We start from the raw sequence: 20,054 nt of genomic DNA on the forward strand, positions 1-20,054 counted from the left end.
GCTTAAAGGTATATCTAAGTAGAATAGCTTAAAGGTATATCTAAGTAGAATAGCCTAATGGTATATCTAAGTAAATAGCTTAAAGGTATACCTAAGTAGAATAGCTTAAAGGTATATCTAAGTAGAATAGCCTAATGGTATATCTAAGTAAATAGCTTAAAGGTATACCTAAGTAGAATAACTTAAAGGTATATCTAAGTAGAATAGCCTAATGGTATATCATTATTATGATAAAATAAATCCAAATTAGACACTGCTATTAAATTTTGTTGGCATAATTCAGATTGAATTGGAATTACCACTATTGATTTGTTTTGATAAAAAAAAATATTTTTCTTGTCTAAGGGGATTCATATTAAATTATTTCTTCCCAACATTCTTGCTCTGTTCTCTATTAAGTTCTATTTTTCCACTCCCACCGGGCTATAATATCAAAGGAGGTCATCCTCTAGATAATGCCAGCTAATCCAATTAACCACCCCTCTTACTAAGATGGTGATGTCACAGTTAGATGAAAACATTGTCAAACAGATCTCGGTCTCAAATAGGGATTATTATTCAGATGAAAAACAATGCCATTATAGTGACCTTATTTAAAGAGGGTAACATAATTAGCTAAGAACTAATCTACCTTGAGGCCCTCATGCAAAGGAATTTATTTCTTTTAGCGGCATCTCTGAAGTGCCATTAGAAAAGAGATACCTTTTATCTTGAATTGGCTATTAACGTGAGAGAAAAAATAACTTTTCAACACAAAAAATTACAAATTCATGAAATTTTGCCTCTCAGGAACTGTTTCCATCATGCAAAAAATAATAAACTTTCCCAAATGACTTTAAGGCTCTTAAACATTGTTAAAATTTTTATTCTATTACCAAAACATCTCTAGATATTTACCTTTTGTATGGCGCTAAGTGCACCATAAAAATAACAATCAATTAATCAATCAATAAATCAATCAATAAATCAATCAATCAATCAAACAATAGGACCAATAAAGTCTCCTCCAAAATACACAACTTATTCTACGTAAATTTATCAGTCACTATGACAACCAAGTATTCTGATATAATCTCCTTGTAAATGATACCGCACTGTCGCCAAGCTTCCATTATTTAAGTATACCATTAAACATGGTAATGCAAAGTTTACAAGTGGGATGTAAATACTTACGTGGAATAAATACAGATTTGTTGACACGTTTTGCATGAGCAGGTATACTGTTAACATTTATACCTGTAATGGGAAGATAGTATAACAATATTATTAGAATAAGATAATTACATAACAATATTATTACATTAAGATAATTATTTAATATTGTTGCATACATGAAGGAATAAAAAAACTTAATTTAATAACAACTTTATTCAAACATTGTTCAGATTTTATCTTTTATCTGTACAACATTAATCTTAATAAAAAATTAGAAAAATGAATTCTCTTACTAACTTTAGCAAGTAAATGAAGTTTGACTTGATAGTACTCAAACAACCCATGAGACCATTGGCTTTCAATAAAAAGAACTCAAACAACCCATGAGACCATTGGCTTTCAATAAATAAAATTCAAATAACCCATTAGAGCATTGGCTTTCAATTTAAGGACTCAAGCAACCCATGAGACCATTGGCTTTCAATATAAAGAACTCAAACAACTGATTAAAAAATTGCCAGTTGATGTTTGCATTATTTTTATTGAAAGAAAAATGAGTTGTACATACATGTCATAAAATAAACAAGGCTGATTAAGACTAAGTCATCTTTTTTCCATTTGTTAAAATGTTTTATAAAAATCCAATACAATTCTGACACCGAAAAAAAATAACATGACTATGAAAAAAGTTTAAGAAAAACTGATTGGTGATTTCTTCTGACTGGTGATTTCTTCTGATTGGTGATTTCTGTTGATGACTTTTACCATGAATAACAAGACACATTCTGTCTTCATTTCTGCCAAAGATGAAATGTGATCCGGAGCTGACAAACTTGGCATAACTTTGTGCTGGTTTGGGAATGTACAGCTATGATGACATTTTTAAGTTAATGATTTATTTCATTCTGGGAGTGTTTTTATGAATTTGGATGTGTATTTTTGTGATTTCTAAGAAACACTACTGTCAGTAGCCACACACCTTATGAGCAATTTGGCACAATGATAATAATTTTTCAGAAAAACCCTCATATGAACATGATAAAAATTAAATGTGTTCAACATTTCACTTGGAAAAAAAAACAAGTGTTGAATTCATTTTACTTGTGATCAGTTAAAGACATATCTCTGTTATCTACTGCCAACTTCAAAAGAAATCAGCACCAGCTTTAAGTTCTGTTGACTATTACAGGAAAATAATGCCATTTTTTAAGAGACATGACAATTATTTTATGACATTGAATTCTGTACTGTATGGCATAGCACAACTTAATTTGGGTTGTATGGTCAATGTGGTAAAGGGATATGGTATAAACAAACCTAATTTGGATTGTATGGTCAATGTGGTAAAGGGATATGGCATAAACAAACCTAATTTGGGTTGTATGGTCAATGGGGTAAAGGGATATAGTATAACAAAACCAAATATCAGGTTGTATGGGCAATGTGGTAAAAGGATATGGCATAACAAAACCTAATCTGGGTTGTATGGTCAATGTGGTAAAGTGATATTGCAAAACAAACCTAATCTGGGTTGTATGGTCAATGTGGTAAAGGGATATGGCATAAACAAACCTAATCTGGGTTGTATGGTCAATGTGGTAAAGGGATATGGCATAAACAAACCTAATCTGGGTTGTATGGTCAATGTGGTAAAGGGATATGGCATAAACAAACCTAATTTGGATTGTATGGTCAATGGGGTAAAGGGATATAGTATAACAAAACCAAATATCAGGTTGTATGGCCAATGTGGTAAAAGGATATGGCATAACAAAACCTAATCTGGGGTGTATGGTCAATGTGGTAAAGTGATATTGCAAAACAAACCTAATCTGGGTTGTATGGTCAATGTGGTAAAGGGATATGGCATAAACAAACCTAATTTGGGTTGTATGGTCAATGTGGTAAAGGGATATGGCATAAACAAACCTAATTTGGGTTGTATGGTCAATGTGGTAAAGGGATATGGCATAAACAAACCTAATTTGGGTTGTATGGCCAATGTGGTAAAGGGATATGGCATAAACAAACCTAATTTGGGTTGTATGGTCAATGGGGTAAAGGGATATAGTATAACAAAACCAAATATCGGGTTGTATGGCCAACGTGGTAAAAGGATATGGCATAACAAAACCTAATCTGGGGTGTATGGTCAATGTGGTAAAGGGATATGGCATAAACAAACCTAATTTGGGTTGTATGGTCAATGTGGTAAAGGGATATGGCATAAACAAACCTAATTTGGGTTGTATGGTCAATGTGGTAAAGGGATATGGCATAAACAAACCTAATTTGGGTTGTATGGCCAATGTGGTAAAGGGATATGGCATAAACAAACCTAATTTGGGTTGTATGGTCAATGGGGTAAAGGGATATAGTATAACAAAACCAAATATCGGGTTGTATGGCCAACGTGGTAAAAGGATATGGCATAACAAAACCTAATCTGGGGTGTATGGTCAATGTGGTAAAGTGATATTGCAAAACAAACCTAATCTGGGTTGTATGGTCAATGTGGTAAAGGGATATGGCATAATCAAACCTAATTTGGATTGTATGGCCAACGGGGTAAAGGGATATGGCATAACAAAACCTAATTTAGGTTGTATGGTCAATTGGGTAAAGGGATATAGCACAACAAAACCTAATTTGGGTTGTATGGTCAATGCAGTAAAGGGATATCAGTTACAGAGTATCAACTCAATGTGTTCTCCATGGTATAGTAGTGTTTGGGACCAGCCTCGCACTGTTAAAATAGAACACCATAAAGCTGAAACGATATGGCTTTCCACCAGCCTCACTATTTCTATACATAATTCATGCAGCAAAATCAGTCAACAATCAGATCACTGATAGTTCCATACCTCCTCGAGATTACAAACAAACTAATGTCCAGGAATAAACATATACCACTTCAAAAGACAATTCCCTCTGGTTAACCTTCTGGACCTGTTTGCAAATTTCTTCTGTAAAAAATTTCAATCCATTCCATATAAGCTTGACAACACAATTTCAACAGACTCCTTATCACCATACAGTTGTGTTACAGAATATACACAGCAACCTGCCTATAAGGATTTGCTACATACAACTGTGATGAAGAGCACCCCAAAGTCGGGGCCCTGAGTGGCTGAGTAGTCTACAGCGCTCTCTGTTACAGATCACTGCCATCTCACCTCTGTCTGCGTGGGTTCGAGTCTCGGATTCAGCCAATGTGGGTATGTGAGAAAGCTTACCAGTAGCTTCTCATGGGTCGGTGGTTCCTTCTGGGGTTTTCCCAAGTTCTTCCTCCACCATTAATACTGGCCGCCATGTATAGCCTATCGTGCGCTGAAAAATGGCATTAAACCATACAACAATAACAACCCCAAAGTCATGTGAATTCAATCCAATTCTGAAGTCACTGCTGCTTGAGTGCTTAGATTCAATATTGCCTTCAATAACTGATGTTATCAATACCTCTCTTTCATGGGGAATTCCTATTTTTCAAACCTACTGTTGTACAGCCTTTGTTGACGAATACTGACACTTGACCATAATGATTTAAAGAACTACCGCCCTATCTCTAGCCTCCCATTGACATAAAAAATCTAATCTGGATTCAAATAGTCATTTTTAACAATGTACAATCTGAATATCATCCTTGTCGTAGTGGTGAGACTGCCCTTGTGAGAGTACTTAATGACCTTCTCTCTGTTCTGGAGAGCAGAAAGATTACAGTCCTCACCCTCCAGGACCTGTCTGCAGCATTTGACCAACAGACCATAATATATTACTTCAATATCTCCAGCATATATTTGGTATTCAAACTACAGTCTTACTATGGTTCAAGTCCTACTTAGTCAACAAATGTGTCCGTAAATTGAAAACATAACCAGCCAGTTTGTATATGTTTTGGTCTTTGACAAGGCTCTGTTATTGGCCCAGTTTGTCTATGTTTTGGTCTTCGACAAGGCTCTGTTTTTGGCCCAGTTTTCTTTGTTCTGTACATTCAGTCACTCTCAAGAGTCATAAATTGACATCCAGTGTCTGACGAACTGTACATTGGTGACAATCAAATATTCAAATCTAACTACCCAGCTGAAGTTGAGGCAACAATCCAAGGCATAGAAAGGTGCATTTCCAATGTGAAGTCATGGATGACATGTAACAAGCTGCAGATGAATGATAATAAAACTGAAGCCATCCTGATCACCACACAAAGACTTTTTCATTCATATCCTTCACCTCAAACAATACCTATCAGCAATACCAACATTAAATTCACGGTCAGTACAAATCCTTGGTGTCACCCTCAACAGCACTCACTCCTTACTTACTTACACTCATCTTGGACCACTCATATTCTCATTGTACCCACTGTTAAAACAAAGTCATATGGGCACCGACTTTTGTGTATCAGGGCCAAGCTATGTAGAACGAATAGTCCATCGATCTAAGATGCAAGGACTCTTAAAACTCACCTATTTCAGCTACAAGTTAGAACAGACTTTAAGACTTAATAGTTTTTACTACCTTAATTATTGTCAGCATGTTTTTGTTTTGCAATTTCATTGTGTTTGTTACTGTAATCTTGTCAAATGTTTTTATGTATTATCTGATATTATGAATTATTTAGAGCTTCTAAAGATTTGTCACTGTACTAAGTCCACATTATTATTACTATTACTATTATAATTATTATACCACATAATGCAACCTAATTTTACCACTGACCTTGATCCACTGCAGCCATGACGACATCAGTGACCATGACCTCTGTTCTCCCAGAAAGCTCTGCATAGGACCGAGAGGCTCTTCCTATCTCAGTCAGCACTGAAATTTAAAAGTGTGACATCAACTTTGAATAGCACAGGATTGAGAGGCTCTTCCTATCTCAGCCAGCACTAAAATTTAAATGTGTGACGTAACAAAGAGAAAACATAGGACTGTGAGGGTCTTCCTATCTCAGTCAGCACGAAAATTTAAAAGTGACATAACAAAGAGAAAACATAGGACTGTGAGGGTCTTCCTATCTCCGTCAGCACGAAAATTTAAAAGTGTGACATAACAAAAAGAAAACATAGGACTGAGAGGGTCTTCCTATCTCAGCACTAAAATTTAAAAGTGTGACATAACAAAGAGAAAACATAGGACTGAGAGGCTCTTCCTATCTCAGTCAGCATAGTTGACATGTAAACATGTGACAGATGGCTGAAAATTTTCCTTGCTCACAAAGCTTGAACTAGTCAGAAGATGAAAAGAAGAACAAAAAAAAAGGGGGAGGGCACATAGCATTTTATTTAACTATGACAGAACACATTTATTTTTAGCAACATCTAAATAAAATCTAAATCAGGCTTGATATTCTTTGCCCTAAGTTGTAGTTGTAGCATTCTTGATAATGAGTCCATCTTTCAGGTAAAGTGGTATTGTCCCCTGACAGTCAGAGCAGGGTGCTGGTTGCTGTATTGTAAGTATCATACAATCTCTTCTGAGGGCTCCTACTCTACTATAGTGTGTATATGTATACATGACCTACACACTCCATGGGTCTAATTAACATAGTACATGTATATGTATGTATACACTCCATGGGTCTAATTAACATAGCACATGTATACGTATGTATACACTCCATGGGTCTAATTAACATAGTACATGTATACGTATGTATACACTCCATGGGTCTAATTAACATAGTACATGTATACATATGTATACACTCCATGGGTCTAGTTAACATAGTACATGTATATGTATGTATACACTCCATGGGTCTGATTAACATAGTACATGTATACGTATGTATACACTCCATGGGTCTAATTAACATAGTACTTGTATACGTATGTATACACTCCATGGGTCTAGTTAACATAGTACATGTATACATGTATACACTCCATGGGTCTAATTAACATAGTACATGTATATGTATGTATACACTCCATGGGTCTAGTTAACATAGTACTTGTACATGTATGTATACACTCCATGGATCTAGTTAACATAGTACTTGTATACGTATGTATACACTCCATGGGTCTAGTTAACATAGTACATGTATACATGTATACACTCCATGGGTCTAATTAACATAGTACATGTATATGTATGTATACACTCCATGGGTCTAGTTAACATAGTACTTGTACATGTATGTATACACTCCATGGATCTAGTTAACATAGTACTTGTATATGTATGTATACACTCCATGGGTCTAGTTAACATAGTACATGTATATGTATGTATACACTCCATGGGTCTAGTTAACATAGTACATGTATATGTATGTATACACTCCATGGGTCTAGTTAACATAGTACTTGTATATGTATGTATACACTCCATGGGTCTAGTTAACATAGTACATGTATATGTATGTATACATTCCATGGGTCTTTGTTGTTATTGTTGTTATAGGGTTTAACACCATTTTGCAGCACAAGATAGACTATACATGGCGGCCAGTATTAATGGTGGAGGAAGAACCCGGGAAAACCCCTGAAAGAACCACCGACCCACGAGAAGCTACCGGCAAGCTTTCTCACATATCCACATTTGCCGAGCCCGAGACTCGAACCCACGCAGTCAGAGGTGAGATGGCAGTGATCCGTGACAGAGAGCGCTTTAGACCACTTGGCGACTCGGGGCCCCCTCCATGGGTCTAGTTAACATAGTACATGTATATGTATGTGTACACTCCATGGGTCTAGTTAACATAGTACTTGTACATGTATGTGTACACTCCATGGGTCTAATTAACATAGTACTTGTATATGTATGTATACACTCCATGGGTCTAGTTAACATAGTACTTGTGTATGTATGTATACACTCCATGGGTCTAATTAACATAGTACATATATATGTATGTATACACTCCATGGGTCTAGTTAACATAGTACTTGTATATGTATGTGTACACTCCGTGGGTCTAATTAACATAGTACATGTATATGTATGTATACACTCCATGGGTCTAGTTAACATAGTACATGTATATGTATGTATACACTCCATGGGTCTAGTTAACATAGTACTTGTATATGTATGAATACACTCCATGGGTCTAGTTAACATAGTACTTGTATATGTATGTATACACTCCATGGGTCTAGTTAACATGGTACTTGTATATGTATATATAATTGCAATGCCAGTAGCTGGTACAGGAAAGTAACATTTCCATTGGTCAGAATGTTACCACATGATCAAAACGAATTACGTTCATTTCTGTATGAACTGTAAGGAGAACTAATTTTTCACTTCTATAAATAGAGTCACATGTACAGCATAAGATAAACACCGCCAGTTAAGGCAGACACAAAGCATTAAACAAAAACAACATTCTAACAAGCGAACAAAAAATAATTGAAAAAATTTGGCTTCCATTGGTTGAAGGACTGGTATTATGATGACATTATTGCAATCAAGCTGGACATCCCAAGTGCTTAAATAGCTATACAACAGAAAAACCACAAACATGTATTACTACGCTCAATTAAGATTTCTGTGTTTTAATGATGCAAACAAAATAACATAACAAATAATTACAATTTCAATTATAAGAGTTTAACGTTGTTTCCTCTGAGTTCATCATGGTAAAAACTGTCAGTTGCCGACTCACACAGCTTACGTAACGCCCTTCGAGCATTATTTGCTGTGTGAGTCGGCAACTGACAGTTTATACCACGATGAACTCAGAAAAAACAATGTTAAACTCTTACATACACTCCATGGGTCTAGTTAACATAGTACTTGCATATGTATGTATACACTCCATGGGTCTAATTAACATAGTACTTGTACATGTATATGTATACACTCCATGGGTCTAATTAACATAATACTTGTATATGTGTGTATACACTCCATGGGTCTAATTAACATAGTACTTGTACATGTATATGTATACACTCCATGGGTCTAATTAACATAATACTTGTATATGTATGTATACACTCTATGGGTCTAATTAACATAGTACTTGTACATGTATATGTATACACTCCATGGGTCTAATTAACATAGTACTTGTACATGTATATGTATACACTCCATGGGTCTAATTAACATAGTACTTGTACATGTATATGTATACACTCCATGGGTCTAATTAACATAATAATTGTATATGTGTGTATACACTCCATGGGTCTAATTAACATAGTACTTGTACATGTATATGTATACACTCCATGGGTCTAATTAACATAATACTTGTATATGTGTGTATACACTCCATGGGTCTAATTAACATAGTACCTGTACATGTATATGTATACACTCCATGGGTCTAATTAACATAATACTTGTATATGTATGTATACACTCCATGGGTCTAATTAACATAGTACTTGTACATGTATATGTATACACTCCATGGGTCTAATTAACATAATAATTGTATATGTGTGTATACACTCCATGGGTCTAATTAACATAGTACTTGTACATGTATATGTATACACTCCATGGGTCTAATTAACATAATACTTGTATATGTGTGTATACACTCCATGGGTCTAATTAACATAGTACCTGTACATGTATATGTATACACTCCATGGGTCTAATTAACATAATACTTGTATATGTATGTATACACTCCATGGGTCTAATTAACATAGTACTTGTACATGTATATGTATACACTCCATGGGTCTAATTAACATAATACTTGTATATGTGTGTATACACTCCATGGGTCTAATTAACATAGTACTTGTACATGTATATGTATACACTCCATGGGTCTAATTAACATAATACTTGTATATGTGTGTATACACTCCAGGGGTCTAATTAACATAGTACTTGTACATGTATATGTATACACTCCATGGGTCTAATTAACATAATACTTGTATATGTGTGTATACACTCCATGGGTCTAATTAACATAGTACTTGTACATGTATATGTATACACTCCATGGGTCTAATTAACATAATACTTGTATATGTGTGTATACACTCCATGGGTCTAATTAACATAGTACCTGTACATGTATATGTATACACTCCATGGGTCTAATTAACATAATACTTGTATATGTATGTATACACTCCATGGGTCTAATTAACATAGTACTTGTACATATATATGTATACACTCCATGGGTCTAGTTAACATAGTACTTGTATATGTATGTATACACTCCATGGGTCTAATTAACATAGTACTTGTATATGTATGTATACACTCCATGGGTCTAGTTAACATAGTACATGTATATGTATGTATACACTCCATGGGTCTAGTTAACATAGTACTTGTATATGTATGTATACACTCCATGGGTCTAGTTAACATAGTACATGTATATGTATGTATACATTCCATGGGTCTAGTTAACGTAGTACTTGTATATGTATGTATACACTCAATGGGTCTAGTTAACATAGTACTTGTATATGTATGTATACACTCCATGGGTCTAATTAACATAGTACTTGTACATGTATATGTATACACTCCATGTGTCTAATTAACATAATACTTGTATATGTATGTATACACTCCATGGGTCTAATTAACATAGTACTTGTACATGTATATGTATACACTCCATGGGTCTAATTAACATAATACTTGTATATGTGTGTATACACTCCATGGGTCTAATTAACATAGTACTTGTACATGTATATGTATACACTCCATGGGTCTAATTAACATAATACTTGTATATGTGTGTATACACTCCATGGGTCTAATTAACATAGTACTTGTATATGTATGTATACACTCCATGGGGCTAATTAACATAGTACTTGTGTATGTATGTATACATTCCAAGTGACTAGTTAACAAAGTACATGTATATGTATCTATACACTCCATGGGTCTAATTAACATAGTACTTGTACATGTATGTGTACACTCCATGGGTCTAATTAACATAGTTCTTGTATATGTATATATACACTCCATGGGTCTAATTAACATAGTACTTGTACATGTATATGTATACACTACATGGGTCTAATTAACATAGTACTTGTATATGTATGTGTACACTCCATGGGTCTAATTAACATAGTACTTGTATATGTATGTATACACTCCATGGGTCTAATTAACATAGTACTTGTACATGTATATGTATACACTACATGGGTCTAATTAACATAGTACTTGTATATGTATGTGTACACTCCATGGGTCTAGTTAACATAGTACATGTATATGTATGTATACACTACATGGGTCTAATTAACATAGTACTTGTATATGTATGTATACACTCCATGGGTCTAGTTAACATAGTACTCGTATATGTATGTATACACACCATGGGTCTAGTTAACATAGTACATGTATATGTATGTATACATTCCATGGGTCTAGTTAACATAGTACTTGTATATGTATGTATACACTCCATGGGTCTAGTTAACATAGTACTTGTATATGTATGTATACACTCCATGGGTCTAGTTAACATAGTACATGTATATGTATGTATACACTCCATGGGTCTAGTTAACATAGTACTTGTATATGTATGTATACACTCCATGGGTCTAGTTAACATAGTACTTGTATATGTATGTATACACTCCATGGGTCTTGTTGTTGCTGTTGTTGTTGTTGTAGGGTTTAACGCCATTTTTCAGCACACGATAGGCTATACATGGCGGCCAGTATTAATGGTGGAGGAAGAACCCGGGAAAACCCCGGAAAGAATCACCGACCCACGAGAAGCTACTGGCAAGCTTTCTCACATACTCACATTAGCCTAATCCGAGACTCGAACCCATACAGACAGAGGTGAGATGGCAGTGATCCGTAACGGAGAGCGCTTTAGACCACTCGGCCACTCGGGGCCCCTTCCATGGGTCTAGTTAACATAGTACATGTATATGTATGTATACACTCCATGGGTCTAGTTAACATAGTACATGTATATGTATGTGTACACTCCATGGGTCTAGTTAACATAGTACTTGTATATGTATGTATACACTCCATGGGTCTAGTTAACATAGTATTTGTATATGTATGTGTACACTCCATGGGTCTAGTTAACATAGTACATGTATATGTATGTATACACTCCATGGGTCTAGTTAACATAGTACTTGTATATGTATGTATACACTCCATGGGTCTAATTAACATAGTACTTGCATTGGAAGTGATTAACAGTGTTTACTGGATGTCCAAAATACCATAGCCCATGAAATGCCAAGATTTAAGAAATGTCAACCCCCAAGGAGGACAAGATGCAGTCTGAGAGAGAAGGGCAGAGCAAAGGGAATGAAGGGGACAATGCCCTTTTAAAACACTGTAAAGGGCTCGTAAGTTTTGGAACTTGTCTCTAGGGAATGAAGGGGACAATGCCCTTTTAAAACACTGTAAAGGGCTCGTAAGTTTTGGAACTTGTCTCTAGGGAATGAAGGGGACAATGCCCTTTTAAAACACTGTAAAGGGCTCGTAAGTTTTGAAACTTGTCTCTAGGTTATGTATAATGCAGTGTTTTCTCCAGGATCTTCAAACACTGAGGCAAAATCCCTCTCTGGAATGTTTGGGTGGTGGGGGAGGGGAAGTGTATATTCCAGTAACTATGAATAGACAGCTTTTAAAGTATGTTTTAACAAGCATGTGTGTATGATAAATAATTTTCATAACTCATGATAAAACATGGCTATATCTCCTCACTATCATGACAGATGCTGTGATCATGTCACTATGTTGCATGCAACAGCAGCAGTGATTATGCATTATGAAATCTGTATTACTTTCAACAAACTTGTGAGGGTTCTCAAAATATTAAAAAACTAAAGAGTCACTTGACCCTTGACCCCAAAATCTCTCGAGTCAAATTGAAAATACATGTATCATGATTCATTTGTTTTTGACAGTCATAAACTCATAGCTGGACTTGTTTGTTATTTATGGAGTGAACTGATATTTAACATTTTTTTGCCTTATGCTTTACTCAATTATACATTAATTAAAACACATCAATTTTTAAACTTTTCACGGAATGAAGCAATTTAATTGACAATAAAAAATAAAGAGTAAGACTTGTACTACATGGAGACAGTGAGACTGACATGGCCGTTAGTTGTTTTGAAATAAGTGTTTCTCTTTCTATGTGTGAATGGTAGGTTGTTTCAACGAATAAAAAAGAAATGAAAATATACTTCACTGAGTCAATATGAGTCAACAATTCACAAATATATCTAATTTAACAAAATTATTCCATCTCCTTATTCCATCTTAAGTAATTCCAAAGACTGAAATAAATGAATGAGTATAATGTCTGGTAACTTCTTATTGATTTATATATTAATTAAAGCACATGAATTTTTAAACATTTCACTGATTGAAGCAAACTGATTGGCAATAAAACACAAAGTTTATCCATGTACCTTTGACAACTGGCTTCACATTTTATTCAATTATTCATAAACTTACAGAATTATGGATTTACATATTTTAATTAATTATTCATAAACTTACAGAATTATGGATTTACATATTTTAATTAATTATTCATAAACTTAAAGAATTATGGATTTACATATTTTAATAAATTATTCATAAACTTACATAATTATAGATTTACATATTTTAATCAATTATTCATAAACTTACAGAATTAGGGATTTATTTAATTTAATCAATTATTCATAAACTTACATAATTATGGATTTACATATTTTAATCAATTATTCATAAACTTACAGAATTAGGGATTTATTTAATTTAATAAATTATTCACAAACTTACAGGATTGGGGATTTACATATTTTAATTAATTATTCATAAACTTACAGAATACGGAATTTACATATTTTATTCAATTATTTTACTTTATGTATGCCTGATTCAGATTTCATAAATGGAAATTACTCTCTATGACTTAAATCCTTAGTTTTTAGCAGCCACATAGTTAATATATATATATGTGTGTGTGTGTGTGTGTGTGTGTGTGTGTGTGTGTTCATTTTTAAAACTAATAATGTCACAACAATCAAGAGCAATTTCTAAAATATGAAATGTAGTCTGAAAGTTGGTTGCATATACTTAACACTGATGATAAATCCACATTTCCAAATTTAGTTCAACTTTTTTACCTTCACTTCAGTGATGGTCTTCATCCAGGAAACATATACATATGCACAAATATCTCATGAATATTCGTGACTTATATTTCAAACTCAATTATAAGATTTTGTGATTCAAAAGAAAACAACACAAGACCACTCACACAAAGGTCAAAACTTTGCATCTGGGGAACACAATTAAATTAAAATTTAGAGTTATGTCCCTTGTCTTACCATCACCACATAAAAGCATTTTTTTAAAGGGGCTTTTGTAACATAAAATGATCTTTGATGTTTGTCTCTAGACCAATAGCCAGCTTTAAATTAAGTTTGTCTTTAGTCCTTCAAATATTTCCTATAGTGTAGTTTCATTATAATATACAAACAACAAACAGTGAAAAACATTTCTTTTGGTATACATTTTACCTTTAAACTAGTTTTGCAAGCCACATTTGCATGCTGTGGAGCTTCCTTAGTGACTCAAGACATTTATTGGTTATATTCTCTGGGTATGTACGCTTTATTATTACCCAAATGCCATTATAGCTGGATCAATAGCATATGAAGATTTTTAACGGAGCTTTAACAATATTTCAGTCATATCGCTATTATGTCTGCAGTGTGGCAGTTTACATGGGTGTATAGCACTGGGGCATCTAGCTGCAGACATTAAGCATGATGTCCCACCCAGTCACATTATCCTGACACCAGGCCGACCAGTCCTAACACTAACCTCTTAATGCTAAGCGCCTCTTAATGCTAAGCGCCAAGTGAGGCAGCTGCTAGTACCATTTTTTACAAGTCTTTGGCATCACTAGGCTGGGGTTCAAATCCATGACCTCCTGCATCCATAGTGGATGCTCTAATCACTTCGGCCACAGGAGGTTCAATTTTAGAAATTCTCAATTTCTGAACAATGCATTTTATTGTCAGCGAGAAATCAGACCCTTTAGGCACATCCAGTATTATTGGCGACAAAATAATCCATTTGGCGATTTTTTTTGGCAACAGCCTTTTTGGTTTTTTAATTTGTACATTCAGTCATGGATTTGGAGTGGAGAAATTCAAAGGGACAATGAAAAAAAGCCACAAACTTGGCTACACAATGGACTGGAATCTGTTTCATAAACAAATCCTTTGTTCGTATTGACAAATCCATCTTTACAGTGCATTGTTACATCATAATATGCTTATGTTGACATCTGGCTTGAGTACTGTATGCTGTGATACACTCAAATCATGCTATCGGACTATACCTACAATCAACCGACCTCTGAAGACGTGAAAAGAAACAGCTACAATTAACTGAATGGCTAATTTTTCTGTTGTTTTTTTTTAAATATACCAATAAAATAGTTTTGCTGAAACTTCAGAGAAAACTGATTACCTTTGAAGTACCAATTGCTGTGTATAAATACAAAGCAAATGGGAAAAGTCTCAATCACAATTATATACTGTCAACAGTTCAACATTAACATGGGTAAACGTAAGTTAGACATTGTATGTTCATCATCTCATCCTAACAGTAGGTTAAAAAATTAACAGCATTTGGATTTAGTGCAAATTCATCAGACAACACAGTCACTGAACCTGATATTAAACCAGGCAGTCCAACATCATCTACATGTAGTGATGGTACGAATGCTTCAAGTGCAACATCACATCATGATGAACGGGTCAAAAGTTCAAAAAAATTTCTAAGACAGCTGGAAACTTGGGTGTCCTTGGCTGAGATATGATACAAAGTTAAAGCAGATGTTCTGTGATATATGTATCAAGGACAAGTTGTCAATTCATTTACAACTGGCTGTCATATTTTGAAGGAGGAGTGTGTCACCAAACATGAATCCAAGCGGGGTAAGTAATACATGCTAATTTTGCTCATTGATCTTTTCCTTTTGCCGTCAATCCCGTGTTACGATTGCAGAGACTTAAACTACGCAACAAGAAATAACAAAACAAACAAGTTTTGCATAATTAAAAATAATTTATTTCTCTAATTACAAGAGCGAAAGAATCAAATTAACTTACAGCATGGTGAATGAATTCCTAGTTTCTTAACCCTTTACCTCATAGACCATAGTGACAAAGTGCAGCTCACTATAAATAGAACACCTGTTACCTAGTCGACAGCATACACATAGGCCTGCCTGTGAACTGTTAAGCAATGTAGTGTATGTTATGTTTAACAGCAGTTTTAACCATTTTACATTTTTGGTACACATATATTATATGTGGAAAAATTTAAGAGTAAAGTCCAATTGTTATAGCTGTGTAATTATTTTTCACGGAAGAATTTTTTATATGCTTTAAAATCGAGAGAGAACTCATTCACCATCATGCCAGTGAGGCCGTGTGACCAACCGTAGCTGCCATTTCCCATACTCAAAATTTACATGTTTTTCGTCTGCATCTACATCACTAAGTCATCTGAATTTGATAATCAATAAAAACTAATTGCTGCCTACATCAATATCAGAGCCTTTACCTAAGTTAATGAATCTTTCATAGTTGTGATTCTAATCTTGAAAACTTCATACGTACTGAATGAAATCCGCAACCGCCATTTTGGAGAGTGGAGATTACGACCCAGTTACTTAAAATAGCAGATATCAACCAGTGCATACATAGCGACCACGTGATCTGACGTAATTGTCATTTGCAGAAATGAATGTAGTATCTAATAGGCTGATGTTTACAGCAGGTGTTTATAGCAGGCGTCAAAAGGCGCTTCCATGCGAATGGAGTAAAGGCGTCAAAAGGCGCTTCCATTCGAATGGATTAGAGGCGTCCAAAGACGCTTGCATGAGGTAAAGGGTTAAAGTCCTATCAATTCCAATAGTTGCAAGAAATCCAAATATGTTCCAACAAATGAAAAATACCCCTTCTGTGTTGAAGTTTCAAATGTACATAAAGAATTAATTAATTTCCAAAGAATTCAAATAGTCATTGAATAAATTTAGTTAATACCATACCGTACAGCACAGTTATTCTAGCATGTCATGCACACAAAAAAAAATCTTTTCAAAAGCCAAGTCGGGAGATTGAATCCAAAAACGCAGATTGGGACCTACCAGCGGGAATTTTTTTTGCGTCATATTTAAGCATCATTTTCACTAAATATTCTTTGCTTTTTCCAATACACATGAAATTTTCAAAAAGGACACGCTGTTTCTCCGTGGAGTGCCTTATTTGCCCCCCATAACATATCCCCATTTCATATTCTAAACAATAGCTAAAGGTTAGACTTAAGCCTATTCAACATACTTCAAAGACACCGCCTGTTCTACAGTGAGTGAAAGCATTTGCAATTGATTGACAAATAAACCATGCCCTTTTCTGTTATATCTAAAAATCCCTAAAATGGGTGTGAATTTATGCTTATGTATACGGTAAATTAATGCTGGGTGTTGACTTGTGTAGGTTTCATTGGTGGAAATGGAGATCATATTTGCTTGTCGATAAAAATTCTACAGCATTCAGTGATCATTCTTGGGATTTAGGAAGCTATTCACTACAAGCAAAGCATGTAAAGCATGGCAAATATAAATTTCAGAAACTCCTGGTTGACAGAGATGTACTTTGTGATGCTAGCCATAAGGAGGGAGGCATTTAATTAATGAATGCATGAAATCAACAGTCGAATTATACGTCACTTATCTTACATTGCACAGTACGACCATAGGTTTTTATTATTAACATGTCATTAACTAAAGTTCCTTACAAAACTATTATTTGGAAAATAACATACACAATATAGATTTGCTTAATATCCAATGTTTCTATTTCTAAAAAATGAGTGAGATACTGTAGTTGTCAGCAAAGTAGATATTTTACATTTGATAATGCATTTTTTTTCAGGTGACAACAGTCATACCTATGCACTAACAGTGATGCAGGATGCAAAGACCATGGAAGTAGCAAAGATCACTGCTATTAGTAAAAGTAAAAATGCCATGAGGAACACTTTCTTTGCGGCTTACTACCTCCATAATTAATCCAAATCTGCACAAGTTGTGTATCACACAGGTATTGAGAATATTGTATTATAGTTTGTTAACTGTAATATTCTATGGATTTAAATGACAGTAACATGAGGAAAAACGTGTACAACCTTAATATATTTATTGTGATGTTACATCTGTAGTATACTGTGATTGCTGCATTAATGCCAACTTCTTGCTAATTATATATAAAATCAGAACATGTATAAATGAAATACTTACAGCATAAAAAATTAATGATTATTTCCATTTTAGGGCGCCACCCAACACTCAGACCTTAAAGTAGATATGCATACATCATATGCATTTAACAAATGGGCAGTCCTAAAATCATCACTACTTGTTCTGGCGAGATTTTGTGAAAATTGGCGACAAAATATTGAGGTTGGCGATTTTTGGGGCAACTACTTTTTAAAAGCCAGGACCATCCCTGGTATGTGTTGCTTTATTAGTCATATCCAAAAACACTGACTTTTTTTTTACCTCACTCGTGTATTCTTTGTTATCTTTTTTATATTTGGCAAGTGTATACAACATTAAATTTATGCACAAAAACTGTTTCTTGCACCCTTAGAGTTATCACCCCTTGCTTAAGCATCAGGAATTACATCACAATTAATACTTCCAGTTCAGTACCCACGAATGTAGTTCTAGTCTATTTTTAGAACATTTTTTCCTCTCTCATTTTGGTGGTGATAGAAGAGTTTTATTTACGCATTTTTGGTAGGGATTTAAAGGTAACTGTTTATTCTTGATAATATGAGCTCAGGGTGTTGTTGTCTGTATGTATTTTGGCGACAGTGAACAGTGAGTAATAAGGCCTTGGTGATGATCCGGAAGTGAAATATGTGTTCTGTTTACATGCTGTTATGCTGACAGTCAATCATCTAAAAAAAGAGCATGTCAACCTTTGACAAGAACTTCACCGTGAAGTCATCTTTGAAGGTATCTTAGATTAACATATGATTTGTATTGATTGTCACACAGTGGAAAGGTCAGTACTGAGAAACAAATGTAGAGAACATATAGTAAAATTAATTGTGTACTATGTCCATTTGCTACTCGACAGCATTTGAACCTCGAAAATACATGACACATCAAAACAAAGTTCTGAACTATACAAATGTTAAGTTTCCTTCATGCAACTTATTTACATATGTCAATAATACTGATCTAATAAAGCAATTTACCACTCTGCAACATTTCTGTTAACGTTTCCAGCGCTGAATCTTCAACTATTCCGAACCCTACTTCGGTACACAAAGCACCTACCGCTACGCGCAAGGCTTTCCGCCTTGCTCTGGCGTGTGCATCAGAGTCAAATGACATTTTATTAAGTTATTATTATAAAATATTACAAATAATTGCTTATGCACTAAATAATTGAGCATGAAAAGAAACGGAACTGAAACAAATACACGTAAAAAGCAATATCCACTATCCCTTGCCAACTTTCGTAAGGGAGGTAACTGACCAGTGTTGGATAGTCTAATAATAAGTAGAAGTAAGGGCACTAGACGTGACTTTTCTAAATAATAGCTCGTCCGAGCCTACGTAAAGTCCTTATTTTCTTTTCTTTTAATCATTATAGTATGATCTGATATTTAATAGAAATATATACTTTATTTACTTTATACATGTTTTAAGAGAAATATAATATACTTTATTTTCTTTATAAATTTCTGGAATTATTCACAAAACCTTCAAGATAACATTAGCGTTGACAATTAATCAGATATATATATATATATATATATATATATATATATATATATATATATATATAGAATACATGTCATATGGCGAAGAACAATCCTTTCAAGTGCACTGGATCCAGCAAGGGATC

General features: G+C 34.4%; 1 protein-coding gene across 1 annotated transcript in view; it reads right to left on the minus strand.

Moving 5' to 3' along the window:
- LOC149792310 (transcription initiation factor TFIID subunit 8-like) overlaps nucleotides 1-19,672 on the minus strand; it is a 32,274-nt gene extending 12,602 nt beyond the window's left edge. Inside the window, exons 1-3 of the mRNA XM_089970884.1 lie at nucleotides 19,399-19,672; nucleotides 5,872-5,970; nucleotides 1,174-1,236 (exon numbers count right to left, since the gene is read on the minus strand). Coding sequence (XP_089827010.1) covers nucleotides 1,174-1,236; nucleotides 5,872-5,970; nucleotides 19,399-19,537 — 301 coding nt within the window. The 5' untranslated portion in view covers nucleotides 19,538-19,672. The remainder of the gene's footprint in view (nucleotides 1-1,173; nucleotides 1,237-5,871; nucleotides 5,971-19,398) is intronic.
- Between the last annotated feature and the right edge of the window lie 382 nt (nucleotides 19,673-20,054).

The sequence above is a fragment of the Sinohyriopsis cumingii genome, chromosome 9 (assembly GCF_028554795.1).
Source record: "Sinohyriopsis cumingii isolate HCF-2022 chromosome 9, ASM2855479v2, whole genome shotgun sequence".
NCBI classification, from domain to species: Eukaryota; Metazoa; Mollusca; class Bivalvia; order Unionida; family Unionidae; genus Sinohyriopsis; species Sinohyriopsis cumingii.